This window comes from Podarcis muralis, chromosome 3, assembly GCF_964188315.1.
Source record: "Podarcis muralis chromosome 3, rPodMur119.hap1.1, whole genome shotgun sequence".
NCBI classification, from domain to species: domain Eukaryota; kingdom Metazoa; phylum Chordata; class Lepidosauria; order Squamata; family Lacertidae; genus Podarcis; species Podarcis muralis.
Window position 1 is genome coordinate 11,295,902 of NC_135657.1, and position 23,672 is coordinate 11,319,573.

The following is a 23,672-nucleotide window of genomic DNA, read 5'->3' on the forward strand; positions in this document are numbered from 1 at the left end:
CGTGCTCTGGTCCATGGGGTCACGAAGAGTCGGACGCGACTAAACGACTAAACAACAACAAATCCCCTTACCAGCGAGAAACTGAATCACTACATTAGCTAGAGGGGGGGAGAGGAGAGAGACAGACACAGCAAACCGAAATATAAGCATTAAGGCTTTATTATTGCAAGATTATATATGAAGGAGCCACAGCAGAATTTTCACCATCCTCCTCCCAACATTGCAATGTAAGTGGAAGAAATACAAGCCAAGGAAACCAGATCTCTCCCGTGCGGTCAGACCTTTCCTTTCTCTAACAATTGCATATCCACTGAGATTTGATTGCACTGAAAGTGCAGTAAAAACAATGCTTATTTGAGGGTCGTAAAACTGCTCCTGCAATGGAGGGGAGGTGGGTGTTTGACGTTATGGACACCAGCCAATTGGAGCTGTGCACAGGGGCTTTCTACTTTGAACTCACAAAAGGGATATTTTGTGAGCAGTAACGCAGAGCAAAAAGGTTTCAGCTGAACGCTACATGGTAATATGCTTCTGGACCAAACTGTTATGCACTTGTATAATCTTATTCACATCCAGGACATGTTCTGGCAATCATATCTATACTAATTAAGCCAAAGCATGTCCGTGAATGCAGCCCCTTCAATCTTCCCATTGCTGTGAGCAGCAATTAAACCCAGAAACCTCTAATTAATTAACCACAATTCACATTTCATCTGAACCAGGGAACTATAATTACCAGCTTTGGAGCAAACCAGGACATTCAAACTAACAGCTTGGAAGTTGGTTTAATATCCTGGCTTGTTCCAAATCTTGTTCCAAATCTGGTCACCATTGTTTCCTGGTTTGGACAAAGCAGAAACTATGGTTAATCAGAGTCTTCATGGTTTAGCTGCTGCTTATACAAAGAGAAAAGTTATTGGGTCCCAGTGAAGGCTGGATTAAGTACATGAGACAAGGGATCCCATCCATATTTTCCTTTAGAAAAGGTTCACATTTAAGCATCAGTCCACCATCAAAGGCAGAGGAATAGTAAAAACAAACTGGCAATTTTACTAACACCTCATCCCTGTCACTTTCGGGGAAGCCCTGTTCTAAAACGTTCCAATTTCTTCAGTTGGAAAGCTTAAATAATAACCTACAGTCTATGCACAGAGGAGGAGGCGAAGGCCTGTGATTAATGTGCCTTATAAATCCTAAAGGAATGAAGAGGTTAAGTAAGCGGCGGTTGCCAAGAATTACACTAATGTAGTTATGCATTAAAATCAGTGTTGCTCACTCAGGCTCCCTAATCGCAGCTATATTTCCAAGAAAACCCTGCCAACCTCGCGCTTTATACTTCATTAACTGTACCGAAAAGAAAGCCAGGATGCTATTTAAAAAGAGCTGAGTTATACGAGCCGAGCGCCCTGCTCCCTGAGTCCAGCCAGACCTCGAGAAAAGGCTTTGAGTAGAAAGGTCTTTCTGGATCAAACACCATCACTTGTGACAGAGGTATGACATCTGTTTCCTTTGGAGAGCTGTGTACCAGGGGCGGGCGAGGTGAGTGGGAAAAGTGGGTGGACCTATGAATGCTCATTTCATCTCTCTCTGTCTACCCACCACCAAGGCAAGGAAGATGCACTATTAGATTTCTAGCCAGGCAGAATCAGATAAGAAGAAGAAGAAGAAGAAGAAGAAGAAGAAGAAGAAGAAGAAGAAGAAGAGGAGGAGGAGGAGTAGTAGTTTGGATTTGATATCCCACTTTATCACTACCTGAAGGAGTCTCAAAGCGGCCAACATTCTCCTTTCCCTTCCTCCCCCACAACAAATACCCTGTGAGGTGAGTGGGGCTGAGAGACTTCAGAGAAGTGTGACTAGCCCAAGGTCACCCAGCAGCTGCATGTGGAGGAGCAGGGAAGCAAACCTGGTTCACCAGATTACGAGACTACCGCTCTTAACCACTACACCACACTGACATACAGCAGGAGTGAGTCTCCAGCATGTTGAGAAAAAAAAGCAGTGATTGATATATATATACAGTGGTGCCCCGCAAGACGAAATTAATTCGTTCCGCAAGTTTTGTCATCTAGCGAATTTTTCGTCTTGCGAATTATTATTTAGACAAAGGAAACAAAGTCGCGAGACGTTTTCGTCTTACGAAGCAAGCCCATAGGGAAATTCGTCTTGCGAGGCAACTCGAAAACGGAAAAACCTTTCGTCTAGCGAGTTTTTTGTCTTGCGAGGCATTCGTCTTGCGAGGTACCACTGTATATATATAATGAATTGAAAAAAATGTTTAAAATAACTTTTTTAAAAAAAAACAAAAAACCAGAGGCTTCTTTATTAGGAATTGCAGGTGCTGATACAGGGGTACCTCAGGTTACATATGCTTCAGGTTACAGATTCTGCTAACTCAGAAATAGTACCTCGGGTTAAGAACTTTGCTTCAGGATGAGAACAGAAATCGTGTGGCGGCAGCGGGAGGAGGCCCCATTAGCTTAAAGTGGTGCTTCAGGTTAAGTACAGTTTCAGGTTAAGAACGGACCTCCAGAACGAATTAAGTACTTAATCTGAGGTACCACTGTATTCCAAGGAAGCAGAGACCAGCCTTGCCTCTACCTGATGCAACATTCGCACTGGCATCTCTTGATGTAGCGCAGCCCAAGGCAACATCCCGCCAGGACTCCTCTGCCCCCTCAAGCTTGGGGAGGGGGTCCTGCGCCCCATCCCAGCAGACACTGGGATGACTGTAGAGACCTCAAGCCCATCGAGTTTGTGCACCCAACTCCGATTTGTGTAGGGTTTACTCCTTAGCTGTTTCTTCTCCCAAAGATAACCCGCAAGGTAGTGGAGATAACCCCCGTCTGCTTTTCCAGACAAAACCCATCCAAAACTGCTTACAAACAAACAAAAATATGTATGGGGGGGGGAAATCAAGTGACAAATTCTTGTTTCCAGTTCTATATGTTGGCATACCAATGTTCGTTGGACTGGTCATGTTGTGTGGATGCCTGATGATCGTCTTCCAAAGCAGCTACTCTATTCAGAACTTACAAATGGAAAGCGTAATGTTGGTGGTCAACAAAAGAGGTTCAAAGACCCTCTCAAGGGAAATCTAAAAAAAGGTAGTATAAACACCAACAACTGGGAAAAACTGGCCTGTGAGCGCTCCAGTTGGAGAACAGCCTTTACCAAAGGTGTCATGGGTTTTGAAGACGCTCGAACTCAGGACGAAAGGGAGAAACGTGCTAAGGGGAAGGCACGCTTGGCAAATCCACACCGTGATCAACTCCCACCCTGAAACCTATGTCTCCAGTGTGGAAGGACGTATGGATCCAGAACTGGCCTCCACAGTCACTTACGGACTCACTGACAAAACCCTGTTTTGGAAGACAATCTTACTCGGCTACAAGGAGGAGGAGGAGGAGGAGGAGGAGGAAGAGGAGGAGGTATGGTTTGTCCATCATGCTGATGGCTCTGAAGAAGCAAGCATGGCTGAGAATACTTTGATTCCACTGGCTTTAAAAAACAAAAAATGTGTGGTGATCTTTTCTGGGCCAAGAGCCTCTGGGAAATCCAGCGCTTTCATATATCAGGGGAAGGCGCTCAAGGTCTTTGCCCAATTTGGCTTTGGTTGCCTTGGCTTTCAGATGCCAAGCTCTCAATTCGTTTGCAATATTCTCGGGACTGATTTGGTGCTTCCTGAACCAGATACAACAAGGTTAACCAGCAGCTTCGAATGCCAAGGAACAGATGGCGGTGCAGGCAAGGCCGGAATGTGCAGACAACATTTCCTGGCTGGCAAGCCAGCTGTAAAGTCCAGCTGCTCAGGAAAGCTGCCACAGGAGAGGGTGCTCAGAAAGAAACGAAAAGCAGGAGAAACTGGGGACGTACAGAGCAGGCATAAGGAGGAGCCACGTAGACTGTCTCTTCTAAGTCAAGGGCTAAAAAAGATTGGAGGTACAATCCCCAACATCTCCAGCTCAGTGTTAGAAACTCAGAGATATAAACTAAGCTCCAAATGGCTCCTTAAACCAACGTTATGTCTAGTTGCCATTTTGGGGCAAGATGGCTCTAAAAGCTTATTTTTTTAAAGATGGACTGACTGTGATTGAGTCTCAGTTATATAATATAATAGTAATAATTTATTATTTATACCCTGCCCATCTGGTTGGGTTTCCCCAGCCACTCTGGGATGCTTCCAAGTGAATATTAAAAACAATACAGCAACAAACATTTAAAACTTCCCTAAACAGGGCCACCTTCAGTTGTCTCTTAAAAAGTAAAATAGTTGTTTATTGCCTTGACATTTGATGGGATGGCGTTCCACAGGTCGGGTGCCACTACCAAGAAGGCTCTCTGCCTGGTTCCCTGTAACTTTGCTTCTTGCAGTGAGGGAACCGCCAGAAGTCCCTCGGAGCTGGACCTCAGTGTCCGGGCAGAACGATGGAGGTGGAGACGCTCCTTCAGGTATACTGGACCGAGGCCGTTTAGGGCTTTAAAGGTCAGCACCAACACTTTGAATTGTGCTCGGAAACATACTGGGAGCCAGTTCATGGACTTTGAACATTGAGCTAGTTCAGATGACAACAGTGGGCTACGTTAAGAGCTTTGAGAACTTAAGGAAGAAAAGACACTTGATCCAGGGAAAATCCACATACATATTGGCCTCTTCCAAACTGTTTTTCTTAATAGTGACTGCTCCTGCTCAGGCTGCACTGAAAAAGCATTTTGGTTCCAGAAATTCACGCCAACTGTGAAGATGAAATACAGTGGATAGAATTCTAAAGACGTTCTGTTTTGACAACTTGGTTGAGGGAGCCATTTGGCACCTAGCTTATAGATCTGAGTTTCTAACACTGCAAACACTCTTTACTAGACTATTGTCACAGGAAACACCCCCCCCCCAATCATTCAGTTTGTACACACACACACTACGCTTCTGTTATAAATTCATAGAAACTCAACCATACATCGGATCTGCACCGTTCCACTTTTATTTTACTCCATGAAGGAAGGACTACAAAGTAGGGAAGGTTTGATACAGGGCAGCCATAATCCCTTGAGCTCAAGCACGGACTGGAACAAAGGACAATGATCAGATCTTCCCTCTGGGGGCAGGAAACTGCAAACTCCCCTTTGTCACCTGGAAAGTACTCGTGGGGAGGGGGGAAGGAGGAACCAGCCAGGTGACAAGATAATCAGGTTACCTCCACAACTCCTCCCTCAACTCCTCCTTTTTGTGATGTAGTAACTAATAAAAGTTGGGGTCTTCTTTTGTTCTGGACTTCCATTTTGCTTCATCTTGTTGTGGGTGGGAGTCCTGTTGCGACAGTTTCCAATAAAGGCCAAGCCTACAGGCTGCTGTTTTGCTCCAAATTGTCCTGGTTGGTGTCTTTGTTTTTTGCCCAAGCAAGCCCTCGGATTCCTCCGTTAATACTATTAAGCTGTCAACCAGGGCCAGAGCCTTTTCAGCTCTGGCCCCGGCCTGGTGAAACGCCCTACTGCAGGAGATCAGGGCCCTGCGGGATTTGACATCTTTCTGTAGGGTCTTCAAGACGGAGCTGTTCCGCCTGGCCTTTGGGCTGGACTCAGCCTAATCCCCCCCCCAATCATTTTTTTTAATGGAACCCCTTATATGGGATTTGTATATAAATTTTCCCTCGGCTCTTTTTGCTGGCCCATGTAGGACCAGCGTGGATAGTTGGCCCCGGTGAATATTTGACGTTTTCTCCCCTTATGGCTTTGATCTAAGGGGTACCACTAAAACGAGGCTGCATTTTAAACTGTATTTCAACTTACATTTTAATCAATTTTTTTGTTTGTTTTTTTAAAAATGTTTTTATTGTATTTATATTCGGTGTTAGCCGCCCTGAGCCCGGTCTTGGCCGGGGAGGACGGGGTATAAATAAAAATTTATTTATTTATTTATTTATTTATTTATTTATTGTTATTGTTATTATGGCTGGGACAGCCAAGGCAGTGCCTTCCAGAATTTGCAGGACTCCGATTCCCATGAGGACCAGCCAGCATGGCCAATGGTAATGACAGGAAGCGTAATCCACATCCTAAGGAGCGTACAGTGCTGGCAGCCCCTGCCGTAAGGCAACCAGGCTACTGCCATTCTAGGCACATGTACATGGAAGTCAGTCCCACTGAAAACAAGGTTACTGTTATATCATCAGGACACTGAGCGTCAAAAATGCCAGCGAGGCCCAAGGACAACAAGAACAAGCTTTTCTCTGTTTTCTTTTCTATCTTTGCAGATGGCCAACCCCCCTAGAAAACATATACTATGCCTTTTAACGTGCTCAAGTGCTGCAAATGTGGCTTCTCACAAGAGCACTGTGCGGCCTTTGGCAATCTCAAGTGTTCTTGGAAAACCTGCTTTTTCAGTAGAAATTCCGACGCTGCGTAGTGACAGATCGCTAACTGCAACGGGAAACACTCTATTTCGTCTTCTCGGAGTGCTCCGTGTCTGGCAAACCACCCCACCAGAAAACAGCTTCCTATTTTAAAAGCGAAGGCTACAGTCTATTAAGTGGGCTTTGCTCCATTTAAGTCGGTTGGCCACGTTCCCTGGCAAGATCACAAATCCAAGTACAAGATGTTTAACTACAGATCAAGCCTTGAATTGTCAGCCTGCTGTAATGATGTGAATTGTATTCAGCTTGTATTCAGCTTGGGGCTCCTCTGAGAGAACGGGACGCTTGACCAGACGGCTCCTGTGTTCTTATGTCTTATCAAGACAGAAGTACTGTTTTTGGGGGACGGGGGCAGGCTGGTGTGGAGGACTCCCTGATCTTGAATGGGGCAACTGTGCCCCTGAAGGACCAGGTGCGCAGCCTGGGAGTCATTTTGGACTCACAGCTGCCCATGGATGCGCAGGTCAATTCTGTATCCAGGGCAGCTGTCTACCAGCTCCATCTAGTACGCAGGTGGAGACCCTACCTGCCTGCAGACTGTCTCCTCAGAGTGGTGCATGCTCTAATTATCTCCTGCTTGAACTACTGCAACATGATCTACGTGGGGCTGCCTTTGAAGGTGACCCGGAAACTACAACTAATCCAAAATGCGGCAGCTAGACTGGTGGCTGGGAGTGGCCACTGAGACCATATCACACCAGTCCTGAAAGACCTAGATTGGCTCCCAGTCCGTTTCCGAGCACAATTCAAAGTGTTGGTGTTGACCTTTAGAGCCCTAAATGGCCTCGGCCCAGTATACCTGAAGGAGCGTCTCTACCCCCATCGTTCTGCCTGGACACTGAGATCCAGTGCCAAGGGTCTTCTGGTGGTTCCCTCGCTGTGAGAAGCAAAGCTACAGGGAACCAGGCAGAGGGCCTTCTCGGTAGTGGTGCCCGCCCTGTGGAACGCCCTCCCATCAGATGTCAAAGAGATAAACAACTACCTGACAGTTAGAAGACATCTGAAGGCAGCCCTGTTCAGGGAAGTTTTTAATGTGTGACATTTTAATGTATTTTTAATCTTTGTTGGAAGCCGCCCAGAGTGGCTGGTGAAACCCAGCCAGATGGGCGGGGTACAAATATTATATTATTATTATTATTATTATTATTATTATTATTATTATTATTATTATTATTATTATTTCCTTACATTAAGAAACATTATCTAATCATTAAAAGCATTGCGCCCATGACAGATCTTCTTTGCTCCTCAGCAGTGCTTCTCAATCAAGTTCTTCAGCCAAGCAGCTTTTTCATCCCACAGCACTTACTCGGACGTCAAGTTTTTGCATCTTGCCAGTGAAAGTTTCGCCTCCTGGTCCTGACAGCTTGTGAGCCAGAATCCCAGCTTGGCTCTTAAAGTAGCCATCCCTTCATTCCTGCCATGTGCTAGCCTTTCAACTCATGGCAATGCCAGGTGGCTCAGGCAGCAATAGCTTTAGGGAAACAATCCATGGTGCAAATCTGGTTTAAAAAACACATGTTTACCAGAGTATGATCCCCACTGGAAACAGCAGGACTTAGTTTTGAGTAAATATGCAAAGGATGAGGTCATATGGGGTTCCAATCATGGGAACCACCCTCTCAGAATAAGAGTCTGGTGACCACAGATATCCATGCTCAGGTTTGGATTGAACATTAGAGTAGGCCTTCTGTCTTGCCAGAGTGTTGCATGCTCTGGTTATCTCCCGCTTGGACTACTGCAATGCACTCTACGTGGCGCTACCTTTGAAGGTGACCTGGAAACTACAACTAATCCAGAATGCAGCAGCTGGACTGGTGACTGGGAGTGGCCGCCGAGACCATATAACACTGGTCCTGAAAGGCCTACATTGGCTCCCAGGATGTTTCCGAGCACAATTTGAAGTGTTGGTGCTGACCTTTAAAGCCCTAAATGGCCTCGGCCCAGTATACCTGAAGGAGCATCTCCACCCCCATTGTTCAGTCCGGACACTGAGGTCCAGCTCCGAGGGCCTTCAGGCAGTTCCCTCATTGCGAGAAATGAGGTTACAGGGAACCAGGCAGAGGGCCTTCTTGGTAGTGGCGCCCTCCCTGTGAAACTGCCTCCCATCAGATGTCAAGGAAATAAAAAACTATCTGACTTTTAGAAGCCCTCTAAAGGCAACCCTGTTTAAGGTAGTTTTTAATGTTTTAATGTTTTATCCTGTTTTTAATATTCTGTTGGGAGCCGCCCAACTATTATTATTATTATTATTATTATTATTATTATTATTATTAATCAGGCCAGTGACTCATCAGGTCCAGCAACCTGTTCTCACAGTGGCTGACCACATGCCTGTGGGAAACAGGTTAGCATGACCTGAGCACAACAGCACATTCCCTTCCTGTGGTTTCCATCAACTAGTGTAGAATCATAGAACTGCAGAGCTGGAAGGGAACCTAAGGGTCATCTAGTCCAACCTTCTGCAATGCAGGAATCTCAACTAAAGCATCCATGACAGATGGCCGTCCAACCTCTGCTTAAAAACCTCCAAGGATGGCAAATCAAGTTGATGGACTGTGCCGAAATGGCTAAATCAACTGGGAAGCTCAGAAACCAAGAAGACAATTTAAAAAAAAATAAAAAGGGAAATGTTTATGATGTATGTACAAAATCATTGCAAACGGGTCAAAACACTAGCAGGATTCTAAATACATTTGCAATGTAATAGTACAGATAATTTAGGAAGATGAAAATTGGAGAAGTATTGAGATGCAGTTGGAAATAGAATTAGGCGGACCCATGGATGGGATGGGGGGGGGGGAGTCAGGAGATTCAGATTAATCTCGATAGGTGGAATTTGTATGATCTTTTGATGGAAGTTTATTCTCTTTCTTTTTCTTTCTTTTCTTTTTTCCATTTTGGAAAATCAAATAAAAAAATTATTTTAAACAGCACCTCCAAGGATGGAGAGTTCAGCAACCTTTCTTCCCAATCGTTAGGAGTTCTCTCATTTAACACACATTTATTTCCCTTTCTTCTCCCTGCTACCCTTTTTAAATGAATGCTGGAGCTCTGAAGGTCTCGTCTCGTTCCTGATCTTTTTCTTTTTTCCCCATATTTTTTCTGTTCTCTTTTTTTATATATATATAATTTTTTATTAAATTACCACAAAAGCATACAACAGTTTCACATCCAATTTTTCACAAAATGTTTCTTTTCTGGACTTCCTTCAGCTTTTCCGTAAATCGTCCATAGTCTTTATCTAAGTTACGCATTCCTTAAGTTTGTATTGTCATTATTTAATCCTTTCCCTTTCTATTCCCTTTTAACAATATTTCTCAAATTTCACAGTGCTTCTTTAAATCCCTCTAGCGTTATCTGTCCCTTACTTATACATTCCAGATATTCCGCAAATTTTCCCCAGTCCTCGATGAACTTTTGGTCTCTTAGGTATCTGATCTTCCCAGTCAATTTGTCCAACTCAGCATAGTCTAACAGCTCCATTCTCCACGTCTCGTTCCCGATCTATCAGACCTCCAACATTACAGTGCCAGAGAGAGAGAGAGAGTCAGCACTTTTGCTTTCGCTCATTAAGAACCTCAAGGGGGAGCAAGAAGTAGCAGTCGACAGCCTTTGATATTCCCCATAAATGCAAAAAGAAAAAAGAGAAAGAAATGGGAAGGAAAGGGAGCCACGCTCTCAGTCAAACAAAGGAGTTATAAAAGTAGATGTTTGGAATAATACTATTGAAGAATGCCTCGGGAGCACACACGGTCTAATAATTCATACCTGTTAAGCTGTACTGAAGCATCCCACCTGGTTTTTGTGAATCATCCCAGAGTAGAATGACCCACATAATGGTTTTTGGGGAAGAGAAGTAGAAGAAGAGGAAGAAGAGTTTGGATTTGATATCCCGCTTTATCACTACCCGAAGGAGTCTCAAACAGCTAACATTCTCCTTTCCCTTCCTTCCCCCACAACAAACACTCTGTGAGGTGAGTGGGGCTGAGAGACTTCAGAGAAGTGTGACTAGCCCAAGGTCACCCAGCAGCTGCATGTGGAGGAGCGGAGAAGCTAACCCGGTTCACCAGATTACGAGTCCACCGCTCCTAACCACTACACCACACTGGCCCTACACCAATAATGGAAGCAAGTGATATGGCATGAGCACATCATGTCTTTCTCCATCACACACTGCCGCCTGGTGAAAGACTGAAACCATAGAATCGTAGAGCTGGAAGGGAACCAAGCATCATCTATTCCAAGCCCCTTCAATGCAGGAATCTCAAATAAAGCATCCAGGGCAAATGGCTGCCCAAACTCTGCTCAAAAATATCCAAGGAAGGAGAGTCCACAACCACCCGAGGGAGACCGTTCCACTATCAAACAGCTCCTACTCTTAGAAAGTTATCCCGTATGTTTGGTCCTTTTGTGTAACTTGAAGCAATTGGTTCGGGTCCTACCCTCCGGAGCAGGAGAAAACAAGCTTGTTCCTGTTAGAATATTCTGTTCCACCTTAAAGAACAGATGTGTGGGATGCTGTATGTCACATGACTGTTTACACTCCAGCACAGCTTGCTGGGACCTTTCGTTTTGTGTATAGCTATTGCTTATGCTTCTTGCTTGGACACGAAAGGAGTCAGACATGTTTTCCTTTGTCCTGCTGTATGCTGAATAAACTGCTTGTAAAAATGCTCACACAGCCGTCTCCTGCCATTTCTGTTGCGTAGCGTTTACTCTGCTGATTAGAGCGTGCTCCAGCTTCTGAAGGTGGGGTTGCTGACGCTGCTCCAAGAACTGAAGGTTGCCCGGCTGGTGGGCTGGGGTCAGCTGGGGGCTTGCAAATTGCCCCCATTTCCTTGGATGCATCCCAACCGTTCCCTCTTCCATGTGACAACCCTTTAGATTGGGGTAGGCAACCTAAGGCCCATGGGCCACAAACAGCCCACGGGGGTCATTTAACCAGCCCATGAGCCACCCCCAAACCAAGCCGCCCACTCGGCGAGTTCTCATGCGCTGCGCTAAACCGGAACAACACGATGTGGGGACTCGCTTCCGCGGCGCGAACCGGCCCAGGCGAGGTAAACCTTGCTGACCCCTGCTTTAGATATTTGAAGGTGCCTATCGTCTCTCCTCTTTTCCAGGGTAAATGCAGAGGGAGGAAGGGGGAAGTCAACACCAATAAGAATAAGGCCATGCCAGGCATGTTCATTACTATGTGTTACAGCTTGGGAGGAGGAACAGACAAAGTGTGGGATGTGATACCTAAGAAGCAGTCAAGTACAACATTCCTTGTTTTCCTAGAGTGGACATGCAGGGGAATGTTTGGTGCAGCCAGTCGAAAACTTCCTGTTTCCTCCTGGCTGGAACATCCTTCCTTTGCATGTGACTAGAGGTGGGCGTGACCTTACCTGTTCAGGTAACCAAAAGGACAAGGCACGCAGCACACTCTCTCTTTGACTTCCTCCGTTGTTGGAGCAGCTTTTTAGCTAGAAAATCTATCTCATATGGGATAATATAATACAATATAATATAATACAATATAATCTATCAAATATGGGATAGATCCACATGTAACTAAGTCTGCCTTCAGGGATCCCACTGTGAACTCAAAGCTCATCAGCAGAGCATCTGTTTGGCACACAGAAGGTGCCATGTTCAATCCCTGGTGTTGCCAGGTAGGACTATGAATGCCACCTGACTGAAGCATTAGACAGCCACTGCTAAGCCAGCGTAGACTTTACAGGGCTGGATAGACCCAAAGGACTGACTTGAACATAAGAAGAGCCTGCAGGATCTGGCCAATGGTCCATGAAGTCCATTTATAAAGAAGTCTTTTATAAGGTTCCTTTCTGTGATGCTGTGGATTTATTCCGTGTGAGAAAAGTTGACCTTCATGGCAGCTATGCCTATGTTGGTAAAGGTAAAGGTAAAGGTAAAGGTAAAGGTAAAGGACCCCTGGACAGTTAAGTCCAGTCAAAGGCAAATAGGGGTTGCGGCACTCATCTCACTTTCAGGCCGAGGGAGCCAGCGTTTGTCCACAGACAGCTTTCTGGGTCATATGGCCAGCATGACTAAACCACTTCTGGCACAACGAAACACCATGACGGAAGCCAGAGTGCACGGAAATGCCATTTACCTTCCCGCCGCAACGGTAGCTATTTATCTACTTGCACTGGTGTGCTTTCGAACTGCTAGGTTGGCAGGAGCTGGGACAGAGCAATGGGAGCTCACCCCGTCGCGGGGATTCGAAACGCCAACCTTCCGATCGGCAAGCCCAAGAGACTCAGTGGTTTAGACCACAGCGCCACCCGCATCCCTATGTACCTCAGCAAGATTTTGTTACCATTGTTCTGAACAATTACAGAACCAAACTGCCCAAAGCCCTGGCAATAAGTATTTTTCTTCCTAATTTGCTCTGTGTTTCACACTCCTCCTTTTTGGTTTTCATTTTATAAATGGTAACATTCCATTCAGCCGGCAAAAGGTGATTGGGATAGGGCATGAGGATTTGTCTTTCAGGATTTAAGAAGTACTTAAACTTCTTCATCATATTTTTTTTTTTAAAGTTTCTTTTCCTCATTATGTAAGACTTCACCTTGCTGTACAATGTAAAACAGGAGACTTTCTGCTTGAGATAACATTAATAATACACATTGGTTTTATATGGCAGTTCTTATTTAAAAGCTGTTTTCCGCTCCCTCCATTTCAGCAAACTTCAGAATAATATTAGGAACAGGTAGGGGAACAGGGGCAGAAATATATTTGGGAGAGAGAGAGAGAAAGCTTTTTTTCTGGGGGGGTCACATGGGTACGCATACCCCTAAACATTTTGTGAATCGAAGTTTGGCCCCATTGAGGGGCAGTATTTTAATATGAGTAGGAAAATGAGAGTACCCCTAAACATTATTTTTAGGGGGGAAAGCACTGTACCTCGGTTTAAGAACAGTCCTGTTTAAGGACGATTCAGTTTACAAACTCCACAAAACCAGAAATAGTGTCCCGGTTTGAGAACTTTACCTCGGTCTAAGAACGGAATCCGAATGGTGGAAGGGCACCGGCGGCGGGAGGCCTCATTAGGGAAAGCACGCCTCGGTTTAAGAACTGTTTCGGTTTAAGAATGGACTTCCGGAATGGATTAAGTTCGTAAACCGAGGTACCACTGTATAGTAATTTTATCCTGTGAACCGCCCTGGGACCTACAGGTATACGGCGGTATACAAATTTAATTAATAATAATAAATCCTCCGGAAAAACAATCTGTCAAAGGACCTGTTGATGGCATTTTACCATTGTACTGTGAAGAGTGTATTAACTTATGGTCTGTGTGTGTGGTTTGGGAGCTGCACGGTCAGGGAAAAAACAATGCTGTCCAGGGTTGTAAAGACTGCGGAGAGAATAATTGGGTGCACTCTTCCCACCTTGGATCAAATCTACGCTTCCAGGCGCCATAAGAAAGCTGCAGAGATAGCACAGGATAGTGCGCACCCCGGAAATGATCTCTTTCAGCTCATGCCTCCTGGAAGAAGGTAGAGGGTTATAAAGACTAGGACTAGCCGCCTGAGAAACAGTTTCTACCCAAATGCGATTTTGGTTTTAAACGCATTGTATGGGAGTATATTGTATTGAAAAATGGGATATCAACGTTTTTAGGGGGCTAACCAGGTTGGGATAGCTGGGATAGCAGGCTTGTTGGGTTTTGAATGTGTTATATAGATTTTTCAATTTCATTATTCTGTATGGGACAATGACAATAAAGATTATCATATTGTATTGTATCGTAAATGCTGTTCTCATAGTGGCCAACCAGAGGCCTGCGGGAAAGCTGCAAGCGGAACCCAAACACGACACCGCTCTTCCTTCTTGTGGATTCCAACAACTGGAGTTCAGAAGCATCACTGCCTCCAACTGTAGAAAAGAAACATGGCCTCCATGAATTTGTCTCCTCCTCTTTTAAAGCCATCCAAGTAAGGTGGCCACCACTGCACCCTGCAGCAGCGAATTCCAGAGGTTAACTATGCATGGCATTCCACATAAGATAAGACAAGCCCCAGCTCTGCCGTCTCGTCTCCACTTCGGAACTGACAAGGCCATCCATTAAGCGTCACGGACTGATAAAGGAGAGGGCTTTGTTTATACAGCTGGGTTCTTGTTATACATTGGCTCAAGTGCTCATGTTAATGTTTTTTAGCTAATGGACCCTTGGAGAAGGAAAAATGGGGATTTTGGGGCCCGTTTCAGACTGACTGCACAGTCAGGCTTTAGATTTGGGAAACCCATTCCTTCACCACCCTCCAAAATGTTAAGATTTGTAGGTTCCCAGTAAGATCCCAAATCTACGAAGATCCCAAATCCTGGGCTGCTACCACCAATCTCCTTTTTTTAACCCTGGTGGAACCATCATGACAACATCAACATCCTTCCTCAGATGTACCCCAGAGCCTATAAGTTACTGGATCGCCATCCTGATAAATAATCGGCAAGACGTGAACACCAACTGTACCCTTAGGAAATGATTCAGGCTTAAAATCCTCGCACTGCACAGCAGGTGGGAGCCTGATCCACTTCTCCGTCAACTGAGAATAGACGCGCATCCCAGAAACATCTGTTAAAATGTCAGCCTACTGTCACAAACTGCATCGGAAGAGCTAAATGTCAAAGGAATCCGCTTTTGTTTCTTTGCAGAGAATCCCAGGAAAAAGCAATTAAGATGAAGCGAGTAAACATTCGCCAAGTAGGTAACCTGAAGTGGAGGACAAAGACTGCAAGACTGCTCAAGTGTCCCCTTTAAGAAGGCAAAGCTACGGTGCATGGACTGTTTTGGGATTCAGAATTGTGGCTCAATTTGAGAATTCCATGCTTCTAATGGCAGAGATACCCAACATGGTGCCCTCTAGCTGGTGCTAGATGACAGCTCTCATCATTCCTGACCAGGGGTGGGGGAGAAATTCGATTCAGTTCACCGTTGCAGGCAAACCTACTTAATTTGCCCTTTCTAAAACACTTAGAGTTGAAACACAGCTATCCTTTGAAATTCACATTTCTCTGAAGTTCTTGATGCAATTCTTCAACCAATGTTTAAAGCTAAAGGTACCCCTGACCATTAGGTCCAGTTGCAGACGACTCTGGGGTTGTGCGCTCATCTCGCTCTATAGGCCGAGGGAGCCGGCGTTTGTCTGCAGACAGCTTCTGGGTCATGTGGCCAGAATGACTATGCTGCTTCTGGTGAACCAGAGCAGCGTACAGAAACACCGTTTACCTTCCCACAGGAGCGGTACCTATTTATCTACTTGCACTTTGACGTGTTTTCGAACTGCTAGATGGGCAGGAGCTGGGACCGAACAACGGGAGCTCACCCCGTCGTGGGGATTTGAACTGCCTACCTTCTGATTGGCAAGCCCTAGGCTGTGTGGTTTAGACCACAGTGCCACCTGCGTCCCTGTTTACAAAATGTTTACAAAAGTGCAAATATTAGAGGTGTGTGTGTGGATCAAACTGACTATATTAGTGAAATTAACATACAAAAAAGCATTGTTATTGTTTGCCAAAAAAAATTACATACTTTGGTCAAAATTGCACACATCAATGTGAGTATTAGAAGAAATTCGCACTTAGATGCTGGTGGATTTTCATTCAGACTTTAAAAGCAACACACAAATTGCTGCAGACTTGCAAACTGACAGATCCATCCATCCCTATTCCTGACTACTGACCATGCTGGCTGGCGGGGTTTGGGAGTTGGAGTCTAACAACACCTGGACGGCAATGCACTGTCTACCCCCTGCTCAAAAATCCTTCTTTCACTGGGTAAGATATGGCAGCAGGAGAAAAGCCAATGAGGGGCGATTCGCTCATCAGCGGAAAAGGCCACACAAACTCCAAGTAAAGAGGTAAAGGGACCCCTGATCATTAGGTCCAGTCGCGGACAACTCTGGGGTTGCTCATCTCGCTTTATTGGCCGAGGAAGCCGGCGTACAGCTTCTGGGTCATGTGGCCAGCATGACTAAGCCGCTTCTGGCGAACCAGAGCAGCGCACAGAAACACCGCTTACCTTCCCGCCGGAGTGGTACCTATAGATCTACTTGCACTCTGACGTGCTTCTGAACTGCTAGGTTGGCAGGAGCTGGGACCGAACAACGGGAGCTCATCCCGTCACGGGGATTCGAACCGCCGACCTTCTGATCAGCAAGTCCTAGGTTCTGTGGTTTAACCCACAGTGCCACCCGCATCCCTAAGCAAACTCCAAAGAAGATTGCAATTCATGAACACTAAGGAAACTCCTGCACTGGCCTTTGGAAAGGCCGGGTTCAGTGAAGTCCTTGACGCTATGTTTTGAATGTCCCCTGGAAGCAACCCTATGCAAGAAGACAGCAGCTGTAATGAATTAAAAGCTACACAGATGACCTCCATCCCCAGGCGCTACCCTTATGAAAAGAAGGCTTCTCCCCATCCAGCCTATTCTCTCCGTTCCGTATCTAGCCTACGTGCACTCAGGCCGTGCTCACAGTACATTAGCTCCAGCCTAGAGGAATCCCATATTTCAATGCCTCTTTGTACAGGCAAGATGCTTTTGCGCAAAAGCCCAGGAGATACAACTGTTGTGCAGCCTGTTACGACAAGGCATCCATCAACTTCGCCCGTACTTAGCCTCTGAATCATCACCGGGGGTGACTGCAGCCTTGGCTGCGCGGTTCCTGCTCCGTGCTGCGCAAGAAGCCTTCCGTCACGTACGTACAGAAATGGGCGCCTTCCCCCACCTCGGCGCTTCCGTAATTTGCACACACGCAAAGAGGAAAGATGAACCCTTCGACATCATCGTTGCAATAAAATAAAATAACATGGACTCACCGTTCATCCCATTGTAGAGGCCTCGGTGATGGGGAGAGAGGTCATCCGTCACCGGCCTCCTTAAGGTGCCTTCTCTGCTGCTGCTGCCCCCCAAGTGCTTGAGGTGGTCCGGGCTTCCGCCATAGTGCTGCTTGAGATGTTCGGGGCTGGTCCCCCTCGCTTTCGGGAGGTGCTCAGAGCTCCCGCTCAGAGTGTGTTTGTGGAGAAGTTCGGGGCTGCCACTGCCAGCGCTGTGCTTCTGGTGTTCCGGGCTGCCGCCAGGCCTGTGTTTCTGAAAGTGTTCAGGGCTGCCACTCAACAAGTGCTTCGGCAGCGTTTCCGGACTGCTGCAGCTGTGCTTCTGCTGCTCCACGGACCCTTTTCCGAGAGTCTTGTGGTGCTCCGGGCTGGGTCCTTTCAGGTGTTTCTGGTGATCGGGGCTGCCGGAGCCGCGGGGTTTGTGGAGGTGTTCGGGGCTGGCGCTGCGGTGTTTCTGATGTTCGGGACTCCCCTCGCTCCTCGCCTTCTGGAGGTGCTCGGGACTCGAGTTCGGGTGGTGCTTGTGGTGGTCAGGGCTGTCCGTGCTGCCGGTGCTGGAGGTGCTGCTGCCGTCTCCGACGTCCCTGATGAAGGCGCTCGTGGCATTGAGCTGGCAGAGGCTGGCCTGGCTGTCGATCGAGTTTCGGCAACCGGCAACACCGCCCTTCTCCTCGTCCAGCAGGACGCAGAGCTCCTTCAGCTCCAGGTTCTCCTTCACCACCTCCTCCTGCCGAACTTCCAGCTCCTTCAGCTTCTGAAGATACAGGGACACCTCCTTGTGCATGACGCCTGCGCTGTACCGGCCGAGCCTCTGCCACTCGCGGGAAACCTTCTTGCCTTTCTGCCGGTCATCGTCCAAGAAGCAGCAAAGGTCTCGCAGCTCCTGGTTGTCCTCCTGAAGTTTCTGGTTGATGTCCTTCAAAAGAGAGAGAGAAGCAGAGAGAGAAAACAACAGGTTAGCAAGGGGAAGACTCTCGTCTGATCAGCATCCGTGTCTCACGGGAAACAAGCTAAAGCTAAACAGAGGAATATTACAAACTCTTCCACCTGCCATTCCCTCCCACAAAAAATCATAGAGATGGAAGGGACCCCAATGATCATCTAGTCCAACACCCTGAACTGTTGCTGCTGTTGGCATCCATCTGTCTCAGGAGACAGTCGAAGAGTGTGCCTTCAGGGGTGAAGTCAAACGGTTGGAGAATTACAGCCCTGCTGTGGCTGTAGAGACTGATACAGGAGAGACATGTTTAGTTGCAACTGGGGCAGATGAAGGCATCAGGCCATGCTGATGCAGGTGCACCTTCATCACCATAATAATATTTATAATAATATTTATTACCCGCCCATCTAGCTGGGTTTCCCCAGCCACTCTGGGTGGCTTACAACACTTAAAAAATTGTAAAACATGAGACATTTGTTTTATCATTAGACATTTCCCAATACAGTGGTACCTCAGGTTAAGAACTTAATTCGTTCTGGAGGTCCGTTCTTAACCTGAAACTGTTCTTAACCTGAAGCACCACTTTAGCTAATGGGGCCTCCTGCTGCTGCTGCGCCGCCGGAGCACAATTTCTGTTCTCATCCTGAAGCAAAGTTCTTAACTCGAGGTATTATTTCTGGGTTAGCGGAGTCTGTAACCTGAAGCGTACGTAACTTGAAAGTGCAAAATGGGCCACCAGTGTGAGAGAATCACTCCAGAGGAAGTTCTACTGCATCTTCGAAACAAACAAAAAAGTCAGGATAGTCCATCTTTATGGTTCCTCTCAAGTTGAAGACTGCTGGCCTTTATTGCAGAAATATATTTCGGGCCAACACAAACTCAGTACAGTCAAGGTTTATAAAAAAAAGTACCAGTGACTATCCTTTCAGAGAAAGAATTCCAGGAAGAATAATCAGTGGGTGATAAAACGCGAGCTTAACTCAACAGTCCACCCTTAGGAAGAAAAATCTATGAAGCTTTTCTATCTTCCTTGTAAAATGGGTAGAGGAACAGATTTAGCCTGTCTTCCAGCTACAGAGTTAAATAAATCTTATGCTACCTACCTTTTTTCTCTAGGAGAAAGAACAATATCAGGAGAGCCAGAGGTAGGAATTGAGGCTAATCCCTCTTTTTCCCCTCTTCTATCAAAACCTTTCAAGACTCCAGTGAGGAGGGGAAAAACCAAGCAGAATTTGCAAACTACTGTACAGGAGAGCCTGGCTTAACTTCTTAGTATCCCACCAAGTTATACTCAAAAGTAGATCTATTGAAATCGGTGGACTACAGGGAGCTGGGAGCATGACTTTCAGCACAAAATTAGCTCTCATCTCTAATCCCTATTGAATTTAATTAAGCTTACTCCCAGGAAAGTGGGGTTAGAATACAGTTCCTGTCTGCACAGCGCTGCGGCCAAGACTTGCGGCAAAAGCAAAATTACAGAAGGTGAAGGAATGGGTTTCTGTGCAGTCAGTTTAAAACTGACTCGAACCCCCCCCCCCCTTTTCTTCTTAGCATTTCTAAAATGCATAAACTTGAGCTCTTGAGTCAAAAGGCTCAGCTGTATAAACAAATGCTCAGAGCCCTCTCCTTTATCAGTTTGTGACAGCAAGCAAAGCCTTGACTGTACCAGTAGAACAGAGAAGACACGTTTGTGCCTTATCTTATGTTTTGACCACAAAGACGCACAGACCCAAGTCTGGGAGCAGCGCCAGAGTGTGTTCTCGGAGATGATGACCTCTTGCTCCAAGATAAGAGTAGGAACAGGAAGATCCTTTTATGGTCAGAAGTACAGGAAGGAATACCCTTTTATGGTTAAGAATACCAGAGCAGGAACATATGTGATGTCAACCTGCGTACATAGGCTGACATGGTTGGATTTCTGGGGAAGGGGGAGAGGGTGCCTGGAGGATATATATACTGCATGAATTTTCTCATTTCTTTGGACTTGCTGTGGACTGACCACGCAAGTGCCTTCTGCTATCCGCAGAGCAGAATAAACTCTTTCTTGGAACCAACCCTCGGTGTCATTTGACTTCCTTCCCTCCCTTCCGACAGCAATGCAGAGGGGGGCGGGGTTCGAGTCAGTTTTAAACTGACTGCACAGAAACCCATTCCTTCAAAGGGACTCTGAGGTTCATCTACTCCAATCTCCTGCAATACAGGAATATGCAGTTGTCCAATACGGGTACTGAACCTTGGTGTTAGTGGTGTTAAATATGCCTTAGGCCACAGCGGTAAGAGTATTGTTGGCTCAGAAACGGAAGCAAGAAGAAATACCGAAGAAAGAAGAATGGCAGATAAAATAAATGGACTACGCAGAATTGGATAAAATGACAGGAAGGATTTGAAACCTGTGGGACCAGAGATTTACAGAAGATTGGAAGAAATATACGAACTATTTGAAGAGCAATTGTAATCAACAAATTACGCTAGTAGGACTACAAGAAGTTTTGTAAGGAGAAATATATGAAATATTGCAAAGAAGAGAGATATTAGATATGAAATTTAAATGTAATAGTGAAAATAAGAAATGTAAATTAAGTAATTAGATTGGAAAATAAAGATGAATGTATTGCCAAAAATGCTGTTTTTGTTCCAGACCCTACAGATTATGGATAAAATGGAGTGTTTCAGGAGGTGGCAGAGAGACATTTCTAAATTTGTCTGGCAGGGCAAAAAGCCCAGAATTAAGTTTAAAATATTAACTGATGCTAAAGAAAGAGGGGGGTTTGCCCTGCCAGACTTAAGGTTGTATTACGAAGCAGCAGCGTTTTGCTGGCTGAAAGACTGGCTACTTCTTGAAAACACTGATGTCCTAGATTTGGAAGGTTTTAACAATGTTTTTGGATGGCATGCATATTTGTGGTATGACAAGGTTAAAAGTCATAAGGCCTTCAAGAACCATATTGTTAGGAAAGCACTGTTCAATGTCTGGATAAAATACAAAGACCTATTAGAGAATAAGACCCCAAGGTGGTTGTCACCAATGGAAGCTAAGGCCCAGAAAAGACTCAATATGGAGGCCAAATGGCCGAAATATTGGGAAATATTAGAAAAGGATGGAGATTCTTGGAAGTTGCAGAGTTTGGGAAAACTAAAAGATAAAGTGAGAGATTGGCTACACTACGCTCAGATCAAAGAGGTTTTTAACTTGGACCAAAAGATAGGATTCCAGGTGGAAAAGTCAAAGCTAGAAACAAAACTGTTAGAACCTAAAACTAAGGTTCTTTCAAAAATGTACAACTTGCTGCTAAAATGGAATACACAAGATGAAACGGTCAAATCAGCTATGATAAAATGGGCACAGGACATTGGGTATAATATTATGTTTGCTGACTGGGAAAGGTTATGGACCATCGGTGTGAAGTTCACGGCATGTAATGCCTTAAAAGAAAATATTATGAAAATGATATACAGGTGGTACATGACCCCAGTCAAGCTTGCAAAAATATACCATTTGCCTGATAACAAATGTTGGAAATGTAAAGAAACTGAAGGAACGTTCTTTCACCTCTGGTGGACTTGCCCTAAGGTTAAGGCTTTCTGGGAAATGATATATAATGAGCTGAAAAAGGTATTTAAGTATACCTTTCCTAAGAAACCAGAGGCCTTGCTTTTGGGCATTGTCGGCCAGAGGGTGTTAAAGAAGGATTGTACATTTTTTATGTATGCAACAACAGCAGCAAGGATACTTATAGCTAAACATTGGAAAACTCAAGATTTGCCCACGCTGGAAGAATGGCAGGCGCAACTGATAGACTACATGGAATTAGCTGAAATGACTGGCAGAATCCGCGACCTGGGAGAAGAAGCAGTGGAAGAGGATTGAAAGAAATTCAAGGACTACTTACAAAAACATTGTAAATTGTATGAATGTTAAGATGATGCAAGAGTAAAAATAAATGTGGCATCAGCAAGTCAGTTGTTAAGAATTTGAGAATAGGTGAAATTTGAGAAAAAGTTAACTTTTTTTTTGGTTAATATTATGCTTAATTAAGTATTTAAGCTTTTGGAAAATAAATTTAAATTTAGAGACATAATATGGGAAAAATACAAATAAGAAATTGAAACAAGGTGATAATTTACTGTTTAGAACTCTATAAATTTGGAAAGCAGGAACGAAAGATGTGAGGAAGTCCAAAAAGTGAGAAAAGTATGAATATCAAGAACTTGGATTTGATGTTATATTTTTTCCTTTTCTGTATGTTTTCTTTCTTTGTGTGTTTCCTTTTTTGTTTGCTTATTGTATTGTTGGGGACGGGATTATATGTGTTGGGTGATAAATGTTTAAAACTTTGAATAAATATTTTATAAAAAAAATAGATTGGAAAATTTTCAGATGTGATTGATGCAACTCAGAAAAAATTGTATAAGAAGTTAAAGTATGTTTAATTATTGTTGAAAATGATACAGTGGTACCTCAGGTTAAGTACTTAATTCGTTCCGGAGGTCCGTTCTTAACATGAAACTGTTCTTAACCTGAAGCACCACTTTAGCTAATGGTGCCTCCCACTGCCACCGCACGATTTCTGTTCTTATCCTGAAGTTCTTAACCCGAGGTACTATTTCTGGGTTAGCAGAGTCTGTAACCTGAAGCGTATGTAACCTAAAGCGTATGTAACCCGAGGTACCACTGTATGTTGAAAATTAATACAAAAATTATATAAAAAAATGCCTTAGCCCAGGGGTCAGCAAACTATGGTCTGAGGGTCGGATCAGGCCCAATTGCCTTCAGGATCTGGCCCTGGACTGTCCATGGATCGGCGTGGGGATTCTGTTTGCTCGAGCTGCGCCATTTTCCCCCCGGCGCCATTCCATTTCCCCCCCCTCTCCGTCACACACACAACGGCGGCGCCTCCTCCCTCCCTCCTCCTATCTTCTCCTCGCCCTGCCTAGAGGAGGAAGGGGACTGGGCTGAGCTGGCTGAGCGCCATTTTAAGCAGCCCCTCTCTGGAGCCAGCCCTTTTGCGCCGCTCATCTTTCCCCGCCCCCAACCGCTGCTGTGGTGTTCCTGTGGGCCAGAGAGCGAAGCAGATAAGCTCGCTCTGTCTACCCACAAGAAACAGCAGCAGTGGTGGTGGTGGCAGCCCCAGGGAAGGTAAGCACAGTGGCTGGGGCTAGGGCTGGGGCTGAGGACTGCTTGCCCCCCTTGCCTCTTCTTCCAGGTCCCCCCCCCCGGTGCTGCTTCTCCTGCTCGCCACCATGGTCTGAGGGACAGTGGACCAGCCCGCAGATAAAAACAATTGCCAACCCCTGCCTTAGCCTTTAGTGTGAAGGTGTTTTAAAAGGGCATCAACAGGAGGGAAGCTAATAAAAATCACGAGCACATCAGGTAAAGGTAAAGGTCCAGTCATGACCAACTCTGGGGTTGCGGCGCTCATCTCACTTTATTGGCCGAGGGAGCCAGCGTACAGCTTCCGGGTCATGTGGCCAGCATGACT

General features: G+C 45.5%; 1 protein-coding gene across 5 annotated transcripts in view; it reads right to left on the bottom strand.

Annotated features, from left to right (window-relative positions):
• The window catches only part of CCDC85A (coiled-coil domain containing 85A), a 157,400-nt gene that overhangs the window by 124,247 nt on the left and 9,481 nt on the right, over positions 1 to 23,672 (bottom strand). For all 5 annotated transcript variants that reach the window (XM_028725130.2, XM_028725129.2, XM_028725128.2 and 2 more), the window contains exon 2: positions 17,235 to 18,168. In XM_028725130.2, the coding sequence (XP_028580963.2) occupies positions 17,235 to 18,168 (934 nt within the window). The remainder of the gene's footprint in view (positions 1 to 17,234; positions 18,169 to 23,672) is intronic.